Raw genomic sequence first — 19,994 nt, 5'->3', positions numbered from 1 at the left:
CATCTGGAACTTCGAGGTGTATATGGAGCAGAAGAAGATGCTGCAGAACACTGTTTGGAGCCTCGTAGAACAGCTGAAGGACCAGGGATGCAAAGTTTACTTGGACAACTATTATGACTCTTCATCCTTGTGCAAACACCTTTTCAGTGAAGGAACCTATATGTGTGATACCTTATGCCTGGCAAGAGGAGCAACAAATCAGCTGCAGGACATCGCCAGGGCCAAGAGCCTGCCAGAGGGGGGCATGGCAGCAAGGCACAAGAACAATATGATGGTGTTGCTGTGGAAGGACAAGCGCATCATCAACATGGTCTCCACCTTCCACAGCACAAGCACCATCCAAAAGCAGGTTTGAGGGAAGACCAGGGGTCCTGATGGGAGGCAACCTATGTCCAGAAGACCGTGGACAAGCCCATCATAGTGAAGGACTACAATCAACACATAGGTGGGGTGGATCACTTCGACCAGATGGTCCAGTATTACTCCATCCAGCAGTGGACCGTGAAATGGACCAAGAAGATCACCTTCTACTTTAATCAGATGGCTATTTTCAACACGTTCGCCTTGTATAAGAAGTGCTTGCGCGGGACAGTCAGTCCGCTGGATTTAGTGGAGGAGATTGTTGACAAGCTCCTCCACTTTGATGAAGCAGAGTGGCCCGCATCAGGGCACGTCATTCACCATGCCCCTGATCTTCCAACCTGACAGTCAGCAGGACCTTCAGCACTTGCAGCACCTGTAGCGGCACCACCACGGATGCCAGCACCACTGTCTCCTGGTCCAACACCATCTCCAGGATCAGCACCAGCGCAGGTGCCAACACCACCATCTCTAGGAGCAGGACCAGCACAGGAGCCAACGCCACCATCGCCTGGAGGACCAGCACGGGTGCCGAGACGACCATCTCCAGCAGTTCCTGGTCCGTTAGGAGAACCTGCTGCCGCTGCCATGTCCGGCCCTGCAGCTGCACTTCCATGACAACAGGACCGAGGAAGACCAGGAGGACATCCAACCAAGTGTCGGAGAGTCATCAACAACAGAGTATGGTTGGATCACACACTGGGCCATCGATGGGAGAGGATCCCCAAGCAGAGGAGGCTCTGGTGCACTGTGTGTGCCCTGGCGAAGATGAGGAGGGACACAAGTCACATGTGTCCTGTTTGTGATGTGCCGCTTTGCGTGGGTGATTGCTTCGAACAGTACCACACCAAGCAAAGTATTCGCTAGTGGAGTGTACACACACACACACACACACACACACACACACACACACACACACACACACAAACAAACAATTTCACAACCACAGACACACTCACACACCCACAGACACACACACACACTCACACTCTACATCCTCATCTTCAAATCCCACAAGGTCCTGCAAGCAGCTCAACACCCCTGGAGGAAGCGAGTTTTCCGAATTTTGTTGATTTGTATAGTGACCTATATCAATACCCCTATATTTTTCACACAAATAACCATTTCCTTCTACATATTACAGATATGACAGAAAGTACAGCTTGATTAGCAGTAACTAGGAAAAAAGAGTAGTGGTCATGTCAAGTAGGTTATTGCACTATCAAAACAACCCTTGGAGATTTTACAGTCTGTATATATATATATATATATATATATATATATATATATATATAAAAGGCTTTGGGAGCATAGTCTTCAGGTAAAGGCTGGGGGGGAGAGTTTTTTTTTTTTTTTTCTCGCTTGCGGTAAAACCAGGTACGAGTATTTCTGTATGATTGAAAATATTCGAATTGTGATGTTGGGAGGTTACATTGACGTTCCACATTGTTTATTCACGCCAGCTTAATGTAGTTTTATTCGTGTTTTTTATTTTGTGTGTGTGTGTATGTGTGTGTGTGTGTGTGTGTGTGTGTGTGTGTGTGTGCTTATCAGCTAGAACAAACATCGACGAATAAGATGATGTAGCTTTCATGGCAGTATATTGAGGTTTGGTTGGCGAAAATAAGGCGAGAATACATGCTTTCAGCAGCGCATGGGCAGGCTGGCTGGGCGGGCCATCGAATAAAATCGTGGTCCGTAAAACTTACTAAAACTTATGCGTGCGCGAGAGGGTTAAGAAAATCCTTTCGAAACAGTGGAGCACATAGCAGTTACAAATTTATTGTGAGAACAAGGAATGAATGAGAACATAACACTGCTTGAAAACATATATAAAGAAGGAACTACCTATCTATTGCCAGAAGCCTCAATCCCGTTTGGGGTGACCACAAAAAAATCGCCTCCACGTCGTCCTGTCCCCTGCAATTTCACTGCGCTGCTCCCAACTCACACCCCTCTCTCTCATATACCTCTTCACCCCATCCCTCCATCTCATCCTCAGCCTCCCCCTTCCTCTTCCCCTCTCCACCCCATCCCTCCATCTCATCCTCGGCCTCCCCCTCCCTCTTCCCCTCTCCACCTCACTTACATACACCCTCTTCGTCAGTCTTTCACCCTCCATCCTCTCCATATGGCCAAACCACCTCAGTGTGTTCCTCATAACACACTGCTACTGTTAAATTACTTAAAGACTCGGAACAAATTGAGACTGAATAGCGCGTGCATCAGAGAGATACAGTTTCACTAAAAATATTTACAGCATGCCTAGAAAATATCTTCAGAGAGCTAGCCTGAGAAAACAAGAGTGAACATAGATGGAGAAAAGCTAAACCATGTAATATATATATATATATATATATATATATATATATATATATATATATATATATATATATATATATATATATATATATATATATATATTGTTACGGAACAGCGAAAGATAATGTACACTTTAAGTGAGAATACTAAAAATCACTACTGTCCCGTAAAGTTCCAGGTTCAAAACAAAAGAGTTAGGTAAAATTACAAGTTAAAGTTTAATGCTCAAACTAACAATAAAACATTCAGGAGTCATAAGGATAATGTAATGGCAAAAAACAGGTTAAATATATGGTTAACTGCAATAGCCTCTATTAACATGAAATTAGCAAGAGTAAATTTACCTAAGTCAGCCCTGATAAAATGAAAATACACTGGGTAATGCTCAGTTAATGCAAGATAAATTATTACAGATACAAACTATTATGAACAATGGCTAACAATAAGAACCTTACATGAATTACAAAAACCTCACTAGGCCTACAAATTAACAACTTATGCTATACAGTACAAGAACAAAATCCAATAACACTTATACTCAAATTACACAGCTGCTAGATGGTTGGAGACTTCCTGAGCACTCACAATAATAACTGTACAGGGAAGGACAGAGATGTGAACAAAATGAGGAGTAGATCTAAGTGGCAATTAATATAGAGACTGAGCTCATTATATAGGGGCCGGCAGAGCTTGATACAACTTGTAAGAAGGACGCGCAAATGAAGCCATGGGGACAAAGAGTTGACAATCCCGCTCTGAACAACAGAAAGAATGACTTACTCTACTATAACGGTAGAAGGGGGAGAGTGAGGTAGAACACGCTCGTGTTCAAACAGGCAGCACACTGTACGTCAGAATTACACAAAGGATGATGAAATCATAGGCTATGTAACACCTCCCCACAAAGAAAAAAAAAATTACAAAGGAAATTTCTTATTACTCTAAAACAATCTGTCTAAAGTCTAGATAAGCAATCTGCAATAACATTTTCTTTCCTCTTGACATGCTGTATGTCTAATGAATACTCCTGAAGAAGTAGACTCCATCTTGTCAATCTCTGATTTTTATCTTTAAACTTACTAAGGAATTTCAGTGGGTTATGATCGGTATAAATGACTATGGGGTCAAAACCAGGACACAAATAAAATGAAAAATGTTGTAAACCCAAAATCAAGGCCAAAAGCTCTTTCTCAATAGTTGAGTAGTTCTTTTGAGGTGGAGTGAACTTCTTACTGTAATAAGATACAGGGTGTTCAATACCCTGATCATCCTCTTGCAGCAAAACACCTCCAGCTCCTGTATCACTTGCGTCAACAGCCATCTTAAAAGGCTTAGCAAAATTTGGAGTAGCGAGCACTGGCTGACTTAATAGGATAGCTTTAAGTTTGTTGAAAGAGGATTCACAGTTATCGGTCCAGACAAATTTAACTCCCTTTTTCAGTAGGTCTGTAAGTGGTGATACAAGAATTGAAAAGTTAAGAACAAATCTCCTGTAATAACCTACCATTCCCAAAAATCTTTGTAGCTCTTTCCTACTTTTAGGTCTGGGAAGATCACTTATAACCTGAACCTTAGCTCCTGGTGGTGCAACATGTCTATCACCAATTACGTACCCAAGGTACTGAACTTTAGCTTGACCAAACTCACACTTTGATAAATTAGCTACAAGATTAGCCTGAACCAAACGCTCAAGAAATTTACTGACATGGCATAGGTGATCTTTCCAGTTGTCACTGAAGATTAATACATCATCAATATAAACAACACACCCTGCCAAACCCTCTGTTACAACATTCATGAGCTTCTGAAAAGTGGCTGGTGCATTTTTCATACCATATGGCATTACAGAACATGCAAAAGTTTTTCCTAGTGTTACAAAACATGAGATCTCCCTAGCACATTCAGTCATAGGTACTTGCCAGTATCCCTTTAACAAATCAAACTTACTTATGTACCTAGCCTTTCCGATCTTGTCTATGCAATCTTCCACGTGAGGGAGAGGGTAAGTGTCTGTTTTGGTTATCTGATTAACACGTCTGTAGAGTGATGCAAAGCCGCTGTGACCCACCTGGCTTAGTGACTAGAGTGACAGGAGAACTCCACTCGCTCTGACAGGGCTCAATCATCTTGTGGTCAAACAGGTAGCCAAGCTCCTTCTGGATGAGAGGAACTTTCACTGGGTTCACACGGTAAGGAGGCAGTTTAATTGGCTTTGCGTCTCCAACATCGACATCATGCATCAACACAGTGGTTCTTCCTGGAGTGGCACGGAACACTTGCTGGTACTCCTGCAGTAATGCCGAAAACTCCTGCCTTTCCTCGGGAGGTAGATGAGAAAGCTTAGTCTGGAGATCATTCATGATATCAGGATTCTTCCCCAAACTATCACTCAGGCTCATGCTGCATGGGAGAGCTTCACTTGCAGACTCGGGTGGAACAGCCACAGTGCAGACTGGATTATTTTCATCCCGCCTGTGATATAACTTTAGCATGTTGATGTGACAAAGTTGCTTGTTCTTTCTATGATCCGGTGTGGCGATGACATAGTTGACATCACTGAGTTTCTTCTCCACGAAATAAGGACCACTAAACTTGGCTTGAAGAGGTTGCCCATGCACTGGTAGCAGAATCAAAACCTGATCTCCTGGCTGAAAGAGGCGTAACCTGGACTTCTTATCATACCAAGTCTTCATCTTCTCCTGAGCATCTCCTAAATTCTCTCTCGCCAGCTGTAAAGCAGTGGGCAGCCGTTCTTTGAACTTCATCACATACTCCAGCAGGTTGACGTCATCTTCCTCCGACAGCCAGCATTCCTTGAGTAGCTTAAGGGGTCCTCTTACTTCATGGCCAAACAGTAGTTCAAAAGGTGAGAAGCCCAGTGATTCATTTGGAGATTCTCTTTATCCCAGTCTTTCTGATGTTCCAAACAGTATTTCTTGAGCATCGATTTGAGTGTTTGATGATATCTCTCCAACGCTCCTTGGGTCTGGGGATGGTAAGCTGAAGACGTGATCTGGGTGATGCCCAACTCTTTCAGAGACTGCTTGAAAACATTTGATGTGAAATTACTTCCCCGGTCTGACTGTACCTCCTTGGGCAGACCAAACTTTGTGAAGAACCCCAGCATTTCCTTAACCACGTTCTTTGCTGAGATATTTCTAAGTGGAATGGCTTCAGGATAACGAGTAGCCATATCAATCAGGGTCAACACATAAGAAAATCCTGAAGAAGTCTTAGGAAGAGGGCCCACAATATCCACCAACACACGGGTGAAAGGCGCCTCAAAAGGAGGAATGGGAACTAGAGGTGCAACCTTTTCGGTCTGATTACACTTCCCCACAACTTGACAGGTGTGACAAGACTTACAATACCAGGAAACATCCCTGAAGATACCTGGCCAGTAGAAGTGTTTCAAAATGCATGCCACAGTCTTCCTCACTCCAAGGTGTCCTGCCAAACTGGAATCATGAGCCACTCTAATGATATCCTGCCTACAAACACGAGGGATGACAACTTGATGTACAACCTCCCATTCACAGTCGGCTGATGCTGTTGGGGGTCTCCACTTCCTCATATTACTCCTGACTTTAAATAATAACAAGTAGAAGCACCGGCTGACTCTTCTTCACTGTAAGCAGAGTTAGCTAGACCTTTCAACTCAGGGTCAGCAACCTGCAACTCAACCAACTCTTGACGAGACAAATTATCAACACTACGGGGTACTGCCTCATCTGGTGAGTGGTCCAAATTAGCAAGAAAAGTGTCAGCTAGGATAACATCATCATCATCATTATCCTCTAAGTCACCAGTAACTTTAGACTTAGCCCTAGTGACAGCACATGCAGGGAACACATCAGGGACACCACAATCCTGGGATGCAGCCACTGGCTCACTAGACAACTGAGGAGCTGGACACACTTGACTTCCACCAATATCATTTCCAAGTAAGAAAGTTACACCTGACATTGGGAGTGTCTCAACCAACCCAACCATAACGGAACCATTAACAAAACCAGACTCTAAATTCACTCTGCACAGAGGGACAGAGAAGTATTTATTCCCTACACCTTGTAAGATTACAGTTTCATCAGAGGAATTAACATTAGAGCCTAGAACACTGGTCAGCATAAGAGATTGGCAAGCACCTGTATCACGATATATTTTAACTGATTTCCTGTCATTACTGCCCAGAGGACTGACAAAACCATCAGACAGGAAATTAGCACATGAACTCTTGAGAGTGTCACCCACGTTACTGCTCAAAAGAGGAGCTCCATCATGAGAATTTATGTTACCCCTCAAAGCAGGTTCAGTTAACTCGGTTAAAGAATTCTGGGAACTCTCAAGGGTGGACACTAGACCAATTGACTGAATATTTAAAGACTCCTTTTTGTTCACATCACGCTGTCTCCTGAAACATCTCTCCGTAGTATGACCAAGCTTACTACAATAAGTACATTTACTTTTCTGAAATCTAGAGGTGGAGCTGGTATTTACTTCCTGAGAAACATCATCTTTATTCTCTTTCCTGTTACCTGTACTCTGAGTAGAGGCAACGTACTTACTCTCAGCTTTCCCTTTTTCTTTAGAATATCTCTTGTGAGTGAGAACATATTCATCAGCTAAAACTGCAGCATCAGACAAATTATCTATTCTTTTCCCATCAAGATATAGGCTTACATCTTTATAAATACACCTCTTGAAGTCCTCCAGCAAAATCATCTGCTTAAATTTACCAAAATCAGAATCCACATTCTTAGAATTTAACCACTGCTCTAACAGATCTTCTTTGATTTTTCCATACTCAGCATGGGATTGCTTATCTTGCTTGTAAGTTGTCCTAAAATTTACTCTATAGGCTTCAGGAACAAGCTCATAGGCCTTAAGAATCAAGCTCTTAACTACATCATAATTATCAGATTGATCCTGAGGCAAAGATGCATAAATTACTTGAGCTTTACCGGTGAGAACAGTTTGAAGGAGTACTGGCCAATACTGTTTGGGCCAATTAAAACCTGTAGCTACCCTCTCAAACAACTGAATATACTTTGTTAAATCAGATTCATTAAAAGGAGGGACAAGTTTAACATTTTTAGCCACATCAAAATCATCAGAGCTAGATGATCCAGTTCCACCTTGTTTCATGCGATACTCATGGTCTGCCTGAATCCTAGCAATTTCAACTTGTGCCTCAGCCTCCTTAGCACGAGCCTGAAACTCAGCCTCCTTAGCATGAGACTCCGCCTCCTTAGCCTGAGACTCAGCCTCCTTAGCACGTGCTTGAAACTCAGCCTCCTTAACACGAGCCTCCTGCAGGGCTAGCTGTAACTTAGCTATTTCAATCTGCATTTGCTCATTTGGAGGAGTTACATTAAACAGGCTTTTATTAATCATGCCAACAATTTGATCTTTAGAATGATGAGAGTGAACTGCAATTCCCAATTGTTGAGCAACAAGCTTAAGTTCATTCTTTGTTCTGTTTTCTACATCACACACTGTTTGCACATTTGACAAAAAATCTTTGGCTTCATCAAGTGTAGCAATATGTACCCCCTCCACAATATGTCTACCCTCGATGTATATATGTCCCCCCCAATGCATACATGCCCCCACTAAATTTGCTAGGTCAGCATGCTTTCCCACGCCTGAATACGGCGTTATTGCATCAGTTGATAGCAGACATCCTAGCCGGGCAGACTGTTTTACTGTGAGCTTGTAATAAACTCCTTATCTAGCTGTTTGTACACGGAGTTTCTATCACCAAAGTATTGCAAGTTACATTTGGTAGCAGCAGTGTTTCGAACCATCACATTTTGACCACCTCCTTGGATTTTTACTGATACAAGATACACGACGTCTCGCATCTGCCAGCCTCGCCCCTTCCTCCGTGCCTCTATACCTTGGCTGTGCTTTTCGAGTGTACCATTTTTCTCACCGGTGCTCACCTCTCAAACAACCGCACCCATACGCCTTGTTCCTGACCGCATGTGTCGCCGTTGCCGACCTACGCACCTGTTGCACCTGTTCCCCGCACCTCTTCCGGACTCATCATAGCTCCTGCCCCCACGGTGCCACTTATCACTGTCTGCCCACTGTCTGCCCACCACCATTCTCTGCATTTGCAATTCACCAGCTTTACACCTGCCTTGCGCCGACATCTGCCTCACCACCCACCACCGGCCTCCGCCGTCGCCTGCATCTGGTCTGCATTACGGAGCCTCCTAAGACCGCCACTCCCTGCCGGTGATTCATCGCGGCTTCTTTTCTCCTCTCCGCCCAGCTGTCTCTGCCCCCCGCCCAGCCCCGCCCAGCCTCGCCCCGTCGCCCCGCCCCGCCCCACCCCGCCCCGCCCCGCCCCAGCCCAGCTACGCCCAGCCACCCTGCACGTCATACCTCTCGACACTCCCGTTTCTACTGTGTAACTATAGTATATCTTTCCTTTCTCTAGAGATTATCCTCGATTTTCTCTACAGATTGGTTATTGTAAATATTCCATCTCATTTCCATTACCCCGTTTTCATCTTCACCTACGTTATTTATTATCCATCTCATCCTTCGCATTTTATTTAAACCATCCATGCCCACACCTTCATTCATTTTCACACCTAGTGTATTCCATTCTCTCATTGTTATTTATACATTTCCACCTACGTATCCATCTTCATCCTTTCATCTTCCATTGCCGCATTAAATGTCATACTTTCCACGTCAACCGCTTACCACCAGCTCTCTTGACCCGGAAACATCACCTGCTCATACCCCGTCTGCCGACTCTAACACAATCACTCATTTACGAAGTGGCAAAGAGTACCACCGCCCTGTCCCTGAGACTCCCGTTTCACTTCCCGCAGAATCACTTACTACCCGTCCTACCCTCGTAAATCCAGATACTTCCTCCTCTACTCCTGCCTCTACTCTCCCTTCTTCTTCCTCTACTCCTTCCACTGTCGTTACTTCTCCTGCCTCCCTTCATACCCCGTCTTCCTCGCCCTTACCTGCCACTTTTGCACTTCCAGCCATGGCCAACCCTCCACAGTCTATCTATCTCGACGATGCCAATCGTCCCAAATTTACCGGCCAGGGCCCAACTTGGTCTGTCTATGGTTTCCTCAGAGAAGTCGAAACTGAAATAAATAATAGACAAATTACAGAGGAATCGCTCAAAGTAGCTTACGTCCTCGGTCGCTTGCATCACGGTAAATCAGACATCGGATCCGCGATCCGTGCAGGACATTTCGATAGCATTCGTACCTTTGCTGATTTTCGTACGGAACTCATCAGCCTTTGTTGCCAGCATTCAAATTCCGCGTCTCTCATGGGATTCATTAATCTCCTAAACCAACTAGATGAGGACTTGTGCGTCCCAGCGCAATATGCCAAGCTCCGCGAAGCTGCCGCCGCCATGAAAGCAACTAGTAGCGAGATCCTCCAATTACTGGTAGGCATGAAATGGTTAGAAGACAAGAATGGCGTTCCAATGCTTTCACTCACCAACTTTGCTGACTTAATTGGTTACCTGAGATTCCTTCACTGGCTTACTCCTAAACAGCGAGAGCTAGCCTTGGAAATCGGTTTCAATCCAGGAGATAAAATTATTCAGGTCTCTAAAGCCATTCATGAAAGAACAGGTTCGAACTACACACGTCAGGGCACCACCCAACCCTTGGCCTCCTCAGTCTGTCACACCTCCACTACCCCAGACCAATCTTGCTCCCGTCCCACCACACGCGGCAGACCTGCCACACATCGCTCTCCTACCGCAGGTCGTGCTCAATCTAGTGCCCGACGGAACAGACAATCTTCTATTCTTTGCTGGTACTGTGGTCATCCTGGACATTGAGCATCCAGTTGCGACCGTACATACAGACGTCCTCACTCCCAAACCAGACAGCGTACGCCTTCCCGCTCACGTCGTCCACACTGCAAATACCACAAATCAAGCACGACTCACACCACTGAGGAATGTCGTTACCTCAACCGCCCACAGTCGGGGGAAGCGCCGCTCCCGTATCAGACCAATATCACGTAGAACCAGAAACCCAACTCTCCATCCGCCATGTAGGTCCCATAACATCCTCGGGTTTAGTCATTCTCGGAAGCAGTCATGACATACCAACGTCATTCTTCTTAGACAGAGGATCTATAGTAAATCTCATCTCCGAAAATTCCTTACAAATTATTCATCGCCATCACAGCCACGTCAGTTTCCTAGAACCACCAGACATTCGCCTATGTGGTGTTAACGGCTCAGAGTTTAAGGTTAAGGGAAGAGTCACCCTTGAAGTCAAACTTCACAGAGATTTGCCCCCTATCCTCATTGAATTTCATGTCACTAATGACTTGCAGTATCCCGCAGATGCCCTTATTGGTTTCTCCACCATGGCACAACATTCCATTGCATTATTACCAGCTTGTGGTAGTATAGACATTTCTGGATTCCCGGTTTACACTATGGAATGTCCCCGTCCTGTTCTTATGATCAAATCAGTCCTTCAATTACCTCAGCCCCTATCACTACCAAAAAGTCCAACCCAGCCCAAACCACCACTCTCATCATCTGAGAATACAGAGATCATTCCTTTACTGACTGCGAGCAAGGACATAAATTCCTCAATGTCTCCTGATACATCATCTCAGCCCTCGAACATGGCTCTTACATCCTCTCCAGACAACACTATCGCTGACTCAGACATGTCTCAGTTACCTACCTCACACAGTCTGAATGATCTTCTCCAACACGCAGAGACGAAACGTGCAGTAACGAATACGTGCACAATTTTGTTACCGCATGAGTTCACCAAAGTCTCTGTTTGTGTTGCCGGTGCGAAAGAAGGAGTGGATGTACTAACCCTACCTGAGACGTGTTGTGTGAATGGCTTGACTTATGAGTCAGCGTGGTGTACAGTCTTAGAGGACAGTTTATGCTACCTGTACTTGCTCAATGTCACAAATGCTCCACTAAAACTTAAAAGTGGTGTAAAGATTGGAGACTTCCTAGTATACCCAGCGGCCGTAAAGGTGTGCCAGGATTCCTCAGTTCCTACTATTCAGACTGATGATACGCCAATCGGTGTATGTACTATTAACTCTACGGGATCTGCGCCGATGTATTCACCCGATATGCTCTCACATCTCACTTGCACAGATTTCCCAGAAAATACGCCTCAACTCCTCGACCTTCTGACCTTGTACAAAATTCAACAATAGCCTTCTCGATGAGATCTGTCGCCACTTTCATATCAGTAAGTGCAATGTCGTGCCTAACCATCCGGCTTCCAATGGCCTTGTAGAACGCCACAACTGTAAAATCTTAGAGTGCCTCAGACATCTAGGCTTCCATAGTTCGTCCTGGGATGACTGGATTCCCCAAGTGGCATCCTCCATCAATAGCTCCATCAATGCATCCATTGCTGAATCTCCCTTCTTCGTCCTTTTTGGTTTTGACAAGGACCTCCCATACTCTCTCTTATCCTCAAAGCCAGAACCCATCTACAACATGGATGATTATGTTAAACTAAAATTGGCCAACATCCAGACAATCCACCAGTATGTCCAATCCACTTTGGCTTCCTCTCAGGAGGACATGCTGCAGCGCTAACATAAGTCCGCCTCCCCTATCACTATCAATGTAGGCGATCTTCTCTTTGCTCATTCCCATACACGTTCCTCTAAGTTGGATGACAAATTTACAGGGCCCCACCGCGTCCTCACTCAACAAGGCAACAAATTTCACCTCCAGGACCTGTCCACTAGGGACACCAGATGGGTCCACGTCAATGACTTAAAGCGAGCACCCCGTGGCCTCGTGTTGGAAGAGTCACTTACACAACCTCCTGCCCCCTCTTCCCCTCCTCCCATCCCTCAGTCTACTTTGTCTCCACCTATCCCTCAGTCTCCTTCCTCTCCATCTCCACCTGCTCATTCATCAATCAATCAATATCGGTCCAAACTGCGCTCTGCCCATCAACCTCTTCACGACCTCCCCCATTAACTCTACCCTGATTTTCTAGGTACGATGTTAGCGATCTCCCTGCTGGCAGTGCTGACCCTCCTGGGGTCTGGGTCAGGTCAGGACGATGGTGGAGTACGTCCCGGGGCCTTGGTCGGCTCAGGAGGCGAGGTCTCCTTGCGCTACGATCTTGCGCCCCTGGCCGACGTAGCCATTGCCCTACCTGCCTACGTGCACCAGCTCCACGGAATCAGGAACTATCTCACGGCCCTCATGGGGACACACAACCCGAATGAGTATCTCTATAACCTTTTTCTCCCACTCTCCTGGCAATTGCAATACATAAGTAATAGATTCACTGAGCTCAATGACACATTTTCCATTCAGACACCCATGGGTCGTTCTCGTGTGAAACGAGGTCTCTTCGACTTCGGCGGTGAGATTCTGAGTGGCTTGTTTGGCGTTGCTACAGCCCGTGACATTTCTGGCTTCAAATCTGATCTCACTCATTTAGCTTCAGCCCTAGAATCACAACGCTGAGTCATTAAAATCCAACACACTATGTTACAGAAACTCACAACCCAACTCAATGAAGTCACGTCCACTCTAAACAATTTCACCGATATCTTACAATGCCACCTTTCAGATCTCAACGTTATCTCTCAGTTCTTCTACCTCAAACTCAACATGGATAATCTCCAACTGGCCGTTGACTCTCTCCTGTCTCAAGTCTCTACCTTGGTTCATATCCTGGTCGATGCTATCAATGGACGTGTCACTGCCGACTTAGTACCTGTCTCAGCTCTCCGTTCTGTCCTGGAATGGGCTTACTCCACCTTCGGTCTCTCCCCAGTCCTCCCTTACTCCTCCCTTGAATATTATTATCCTGTTCTCGAAGCCACTCTTCTCACTACATCCGTCGTCGTCCATATTCCTCTCCGTTCTGCCATAACCTTTAACCTTTTCCACATCATTCCCTTCCCTTTCCGCCTCAACAACTCCTTGTTACAGGTATCTGTTCCTTCAGAATATTTCCTCCTCTCCCATGATCATCTTTCCGTTGCCTTCCTTTCTTCCACAGACCTCCAGCACTGTTCCTCCCTTACTCCGACCTCTCGTCTCTGTGCTGCCCACCTTTTCGCTATCTTCCCTAGCAGTGCCACACCCTGTGAGTCTGCTTTAGTTCGCAACCATTCCATCTACTCGGCCTGTTCTTTTGTCCCAGCTCCTGACCTCCCCGTCCACCATGCTCACCTCAACCATGTCCAGTACTTCTTCTTTGCTGTTCCCCTCTCTGTCACAATCATGTGTCCTGGTTCTTCCGTTCGCTCTGTCCCCGCTAGTGGTCTCTACAAAGCACCTGACTATTGTACCGTCGAATCAGAGTCCGTCATCACTTACGCCACTCTCTATCACCAAGCTGTTCGTAACCACTCCTATGACATCTTTCAACCAATTGACATGCCTTCAACCCTACCTTCTGCCAACATTACCATCACCTCCCCTCCCTTGCGCATGCTCACCTTCCTCAATGACAGTGATTTCATTATGGATCAATTTTCTCTGGCCTTCAGCCGTTCATGGGTTCCTCCAACAGTTTTGTTTCCCCCTGTGGTTATCGCTTTCATGGGTTTTCTACTCATCATCTGTGCAGTGCATTGTTGTGTCAGAAAAATGGAACGTCGACTCCAGGAAATCAGAGTCGCTACAGGCATAGTACGCCCTACATACGACGTAGAAACTCCCCGTACTTAGTGCCCTCACATTCCTTGACTACCATTGCCATCTAACAATTAACCAAACTGTGAACAGCACTCTGCCTACTGGATAATGATGATATTTCTTTCATGCATTACTGAGTGCCAGTGTATCCTACAGAAAATACATAAAAAAAAAAAAAAAACATGAAGGAAGAACAACACTAGAACTCTCATATCTACTCCTTGTTTATCATGTATCAAACTATTATTGTGTAATTCCCATTATGTTTATATATACCTTCGACCCTTACTGGATTTGTACCTATTATTCCTTGTATATCTTACATGTATATATCCTTCTAATTCCCTCCCCTCAACATGGCCATGTCTCCCCTACTGCCCCTGTATCATACTTATCCCTTGTACAAGCCTCCCGGTCCTGCCTTACTCCTATAATCAAACACCATTCAACTCCCGGTGTCAGGAGACACCGTCTCAGCTACCCGGGGGAGTAGTGTACCCCCTCCACAATATGTCTACCCCCGATGTATATATGTCCCCCCCAATGCATACATGCCCCCACTAAATTTGCTAGGTCAGCATGCTTTCCCACGCCTGAAGACGGCGTTATTGCATCAGTTGATAGCAGACATCCTAGCCGGGCAGACTGTTTTACTGTGAGCTTGTAATAAACTCCTTATCTAGCTGTTTGTACACGGAGTTTCTATCACCAAAGTATTGCAAGTTACAAATAGTAGACATCATGAATAATTCACAGTCACAAAACATCAAGCAATATCATTATGATAATATCCTGAATATCCTGATAAGAGGTCGCCAAATTTATGTTACGGAACAGCGAAAGATAATGTACACTTTAAGTGAGAATACTAAAAATCACTACTGTCCCGTAAAGTTCCAGGTTCAAAACAAAAGAGTCAGGTAAAATTACAAGTTAAAGTTTAATGCTCAAACTAACAACAAAACATTCAAGAGTCATAAGGATAATGTAATGGCAAAAAACAGGTTAAATATATGGTTAACTGCAATAGCCTCTATTAACATGAAATTAGCAAGAGTAAATTTACCTAAGTCAGCCCTGACAAAATGAAAATACACTGGGTAATGCTCAGTTAATGCAAGATAAATTATTACAGATACAAACTATTATGAACAATGGCTAACAATAAGAACCTTACATGAATTACAAAAACCTCACTAGGCCTACAAATTAACAATTTATGCTATACAGTACAAGAACAAAATGCAATAACACTTATACTCAAATTACACAGCTGCTAGGTGGTTGAAGACTTCCTGAGCACTCACAATAATAACTGTACAGGGGAGGACAGAGATGTGAACAAAATGAGGAGTAGATCTAAGTGGCAATTAATGTAGAGACTGAGCTCATTATATAGGGGCCAGCAGAGCTTGATACAACTTGTAAGAAGGACGCGCAAATGAAGCCATGGGGACAAAGAGTTGACAATCCCGCTCTGAACAACAGAAAGAACGACTTACTCTACTATAACGGTAGAAGGGGGGAGTGAGGTAGAACACGCTCGTGATCAAACAGGCAGCACACTGTACGTTAGAATTACACAAAGGATGATGAAATCATAGGCTATGTAACAATATATATATATATATATATATATATCCCATTGGATCCCAGGGGTGCTGGGCGAGGCATGTCACCGGGTGGGTACTAAGCGTACCGCCCTCCGCCTATCGGCTCATAGTCGAGAAGCTCATAGGTCCCTACCTGGGGGTTCCCTACGTTATAAGGACTTGAAAAATCCCAGTTCTGTCCAATATCCCGGACATTGGGCTCCAGTGGGTTAAAGAGACTGGTAGGCTGGCCAGTCATTAACCCATTGGATCCCAGGGGTGCTGGGCAAGGCATGGCACTGGGTGGATACTAAGCGTACCACCCTCCGCCTATCGGCTCATAGTCACGAAGCTCATAGGACCCTACCCGTTGGCCAGTCATTAACCCATTGGATCCCAGGGGTGCTGGGCGAGGCATGGCACTGGGTGGGTACTATGCATACCGCCCTCTGCCTGTCGGCTCATAGTCGCGAAGCTCATAGGACCCTACCCGTTGGCCAGTCATTAACCCATTGGATCCCAGGGGTGCTGGGCGAGGCATGGCACTGGGTGGGTACTATGCATACCGCCCTCTGCCTGTCGGCTCATAGTCGCGAAGCTCATAGGTCCCTACCTGGGGATTACCTACTTTACAAAGACTTGGCAAAACCCAGTTCTGTCCAATATTCCGGACACTGGGCTCCAATGGGTTAAATATATATATATATATATATATATATATATATATATATATATATATAATCATCATCAACTGTTTGAGTATCCACTGCAGGACCGGCCTATCCTGACCAACGTGGGAACAATACAGCTTATGTATCTCTACCAAGTGGCTTAGGCTGTCTGGTAGAGATTGTATTTAGGGTAAGAAGTGCTTGTAAGTGTAACTGTTGTGTTGGAGTGGCTTTGGACGTGTGTGTGGTTTGTGATCCAAGTGCAAACGGCCCACGCAAGCTGACCGGGTGCAAGCATACTGTAGTACTCAACACTGGTTCAACCACAGCACCCCTTATATCCGCCAAAACAGTATATGGCCGGAAGAACACTCCCAAAGTTGTTAACCTTGTGGGGCGCGAACCCTGGTTCTCCCATGTACAAAAACACACACTCTTCCACTGTACCACAGAGGCCCCATATATATATATATATATATATATATATATATATATATATATATGTGTGTGATTCAGATATGATTCAGAGGAGAGATTGAGGAAGTTGATAGAGGAGTTTGGAAGGGTGTGTGAAAGGAGGAAATTGAAAGTAAATGAGAATAAGAGTAAAGTGATGAAGTGTATGAGGTTGATAGATGGTAGGGGGATGAATATAGTTTTGAATGGTGAGTTGCTTGAGGAGGTAGAGTGTTTTAAATATCTAGGGTCACATGTTACTGTGGATGGAAGAATAGATGCAGAAGTGAAGTTAGAATAAATGAAGTAGGAAAGGTGCTGGGAGGAATGAAAAAAGTGTTTAAATGTCGTTCGCTTAGAATGGATGTCAAGAGAAGGCTGTATGAGGGTGTTGTGGTACCGACTGCATTATATGGGGCTGAAACATGGAATATGGGTGTAGCAGAGAGGAAAAGTTTGAATGTAATGGAGATGAGGTGTCTGAGGAGTATGTGTGGAGTGACGCGTATGGATCGGGTGCAAAATGATGAAGTGCGAAGGAGAACTGGAGTTATTCGAGAGATGGCTGGTAGAGTTGAGCAGAGGGTGTTGCGATGGTTTGGGCATATGGAGAGAATGGATAATGAGCGATTGGTGAAAAAGATAACTAGATCTGATGTGAGAGGTGTAAGGCTGAGAGGAAGACCACGAATAGGATGGATGGACAGTGTGAAGAGAGTTGGATGTGGGAGGGATGTCTATTGAGCAAGGAAGAGTGGCTGTGCGTGGCAGAAATAAATGGAGAGAAATTGTGAATGAATAAGTGATGACGCAGCCCTGAGGGGATATTTTCCTGCATTTGGTCTGATCAGCTAATCAGGTCAGGTGCGGGTAAGGGGATGGGTCTGTTATGATGTGGCAGGGGTAAACCAGTTCTGCTGTCGGGCCCTGCTGCGGATGTCACTGATTGCATTGCGCAGTTGACCCTTGTGCGGTGTGGTGCGGTGAGGATCTGTCCGTTCTCCCCTTTGAGGCTAAGATGCAAATGAATGTGTTTGAATGGATGAGTAAATGGGGAGTGTGTCGTCCTGTCTCGGCTACCTCCCTTTCCTTGGGGGAAGCAGCCTAGGTATATATATATATATATATATATATATATATATATATATATATATATGGAGCCTCTGTGGCATAGCGGTAGAGTGTGCATTTTCGTACGTGGGAGAACCAGGGTTGGCACCCTGCTAGGGTAACAAACTTTGGGAATGTTCTCCCAGCTATGTACTCCTTTGGCGGACATAAGGGGTGCTGTGGTTGAACCAGTATCGCGTGCTAAAGTATGCTTGCACCCAGTCGGCTTGCGTGGGTCGATTACACTTTATATATATATATATATATATATATATATATATATATATATATATATATACTCTCTCTCTCTCTGTATATATATGAGAGAAAGTCAAAAATTTTCTGCTCTTTCGTGATAAGTTCCGTTAGGCTGGCCACACAGCCTTCAGTTCTCGGGTGCTAAAATGTGGTACTCTTGTGGTTAAGTAACCGAGGTTTGATGTTAATCGCTCCATGTTTCTTTTTTGTGTTACAGAGCAAACATTGCCGCTCTGCTGGCAGTGTGCACCAAGGAAGAACAGAGACCAGTGATTCGATTCCTCTGGTCTGCAGGTGTGTCAGGGGCTGAAATTCATCGCAGACTTTCAGTGCAATACGGGGACAGCGCTCTACCGCGTAGAAGTGTGTATGTATGGATCGAGAAGTTCAAAAATGGCCAGACAAGCGTGAAGGAGGTAGAGGGAGCAGGACGCCCAACAACCTCCACCACTGACATGAAGATTCAACAAGCACGAAAGATGATTCTGGCGAACCGACGAGTGACCATCGATGAGGTGGCATGTTCTCTGCACATTAGTCATGGTTCTGCATACGAAATCATCCACGACAAGCTTCGCTTCCATAAAGTCTATGTGAGATGGGTGCCAAGAGAGCTTACCAAAGTGCATAAGCACAATCGTGTGATCTGTCAATGCTTACTCGACCGCTACAACGATGAAGGTGTTTTTGGAGAGAATAGTCACAGGAGATGAGACCTGGGTCCATCATTTTGAGACAGAATCCAAAAGGCAGAGTATGGAGTGGAAACACCCGGGATTGCCAACGACGAAGAAATTCAAGATTCAACCTTCTGCAGGAAAAGTGATGCTAACCATTTTTGGGGACTAAAAAGGGTCTATACTGGAACATTACCGGGAAAAGGGGTCTACAGTCACCAGTGTAGGCTACAGTGAAATGCTGGCCAACATGAAACCAGCAATTCGCACCAAATGCCGAGGCCTATTGTCAAAGGAAGTGTTGTTGTTGCACAACAATGCACGCCCACATACGGCCGCCCACACAGTTGACATCATTGAAAAATTGGGTTTCGAGGTGCTGGAACACCCTGCATAAGCCCAGATCTCGCCCTTTCTGACTATCACCTCTTTGGACCACTTAAAGATGCTTTACGAGGTCGTCAATTTGCTACGAGCAAAGAAGTGCAGGAAGTGGTACATAAATGGCTGCGCGACCAGCCGAAATCCTTCTTCTCTGATGGAATAAGCAAGCATGTGGATGTCAAGAAGAAGTGCATCGAAAAGCAAGGAGACTATGTAGAAAAATGATGTAATTGTTCAACTCCTGCTTTTGTTTTAATAAATTACAGAAACAAAAGTGCGGATAATTTTTGACTTTCCCTCGTATATATATACTGTATATACATATATATATATATATATATATATCCCGACGCCCTAATCCCGCAAAAGGTGGCCACAGACAAAACGCCTCTAAGTCGCTCTGTCACCCACCATTTGACTACCCTCCCCCCAACTCACTCCCCCCTCCCTCATATACCTCTCAACTCCGTCCCTCCCCCTCATCCTCGGTCTA

The 19,994-nt window shown here is 45.0% G+C and overlaps 1 protein-coding gene across 1 annotated transcript; it reads left to right on the top strand.

Moving 5' to 3' along the window:
- The first annotated feature begins 974 nt into the window (after nucleotides 1-974).
- On the top strand, nucleotides 975-19,514 carry LOC145415447 (histone-lysine N-methyltransferase SETMAR-like). The gene is made up of 3 exons (XM_080284726.1): nucleotides 975-1,114; nucleotides 18,658-19,121; nucleotides 19,294-19,514. Exons 1-3 carry the CDS (start codon nucleotides 975-977, stop codon nucleotides 19,512-19,514), a joined length of 825 nt encoding a protein of 274 aa, XP_080140852.1.
- The last annotated feature ends 480 nt before the right edge of the window (nucleotides 19,515-19,994 follow it).

This window comes from Coenobita brevimanus, chromosome 13, assembly GCF_032717465.1.
Source record: "Coenobita brevimanus isolate Jiangsu-jjx chromosome 13, ASM3271746v2, whole genome shotgun sequence".
NCBI lineage: Eukaryota > Metazoa > Arthropoda > Malacostraca > Decapoda > Coenobitidae > Coenobita > Coenobita brevimanus.
This window is presented reverse-complemented; position numbering and strand designations above follow the sequence as displayed.

Coding starts and splice junctions, on each gene's coding strand:
- LOC145415447 (XM_080284726.1), top strand. CDS start 975: ATGACAACAGGACCGAGGAAGACCAGGAGGACATCCAACCAAGTGTCG. Junction 1,115..18,657: donor GAGGCTCTGGTGCACTGTGT/GTGCCCTGGCGA, acceptor TTTGTGTTACAG/AGCAAACATTGCCGCTCTGC. Junction 19,122..19,293: donor CGACCGCTACAACGATGAAG/GTGTTTTTGGAG, acceptor GGGACTAAAAAG/GGTCTATACTGGAACATTAC.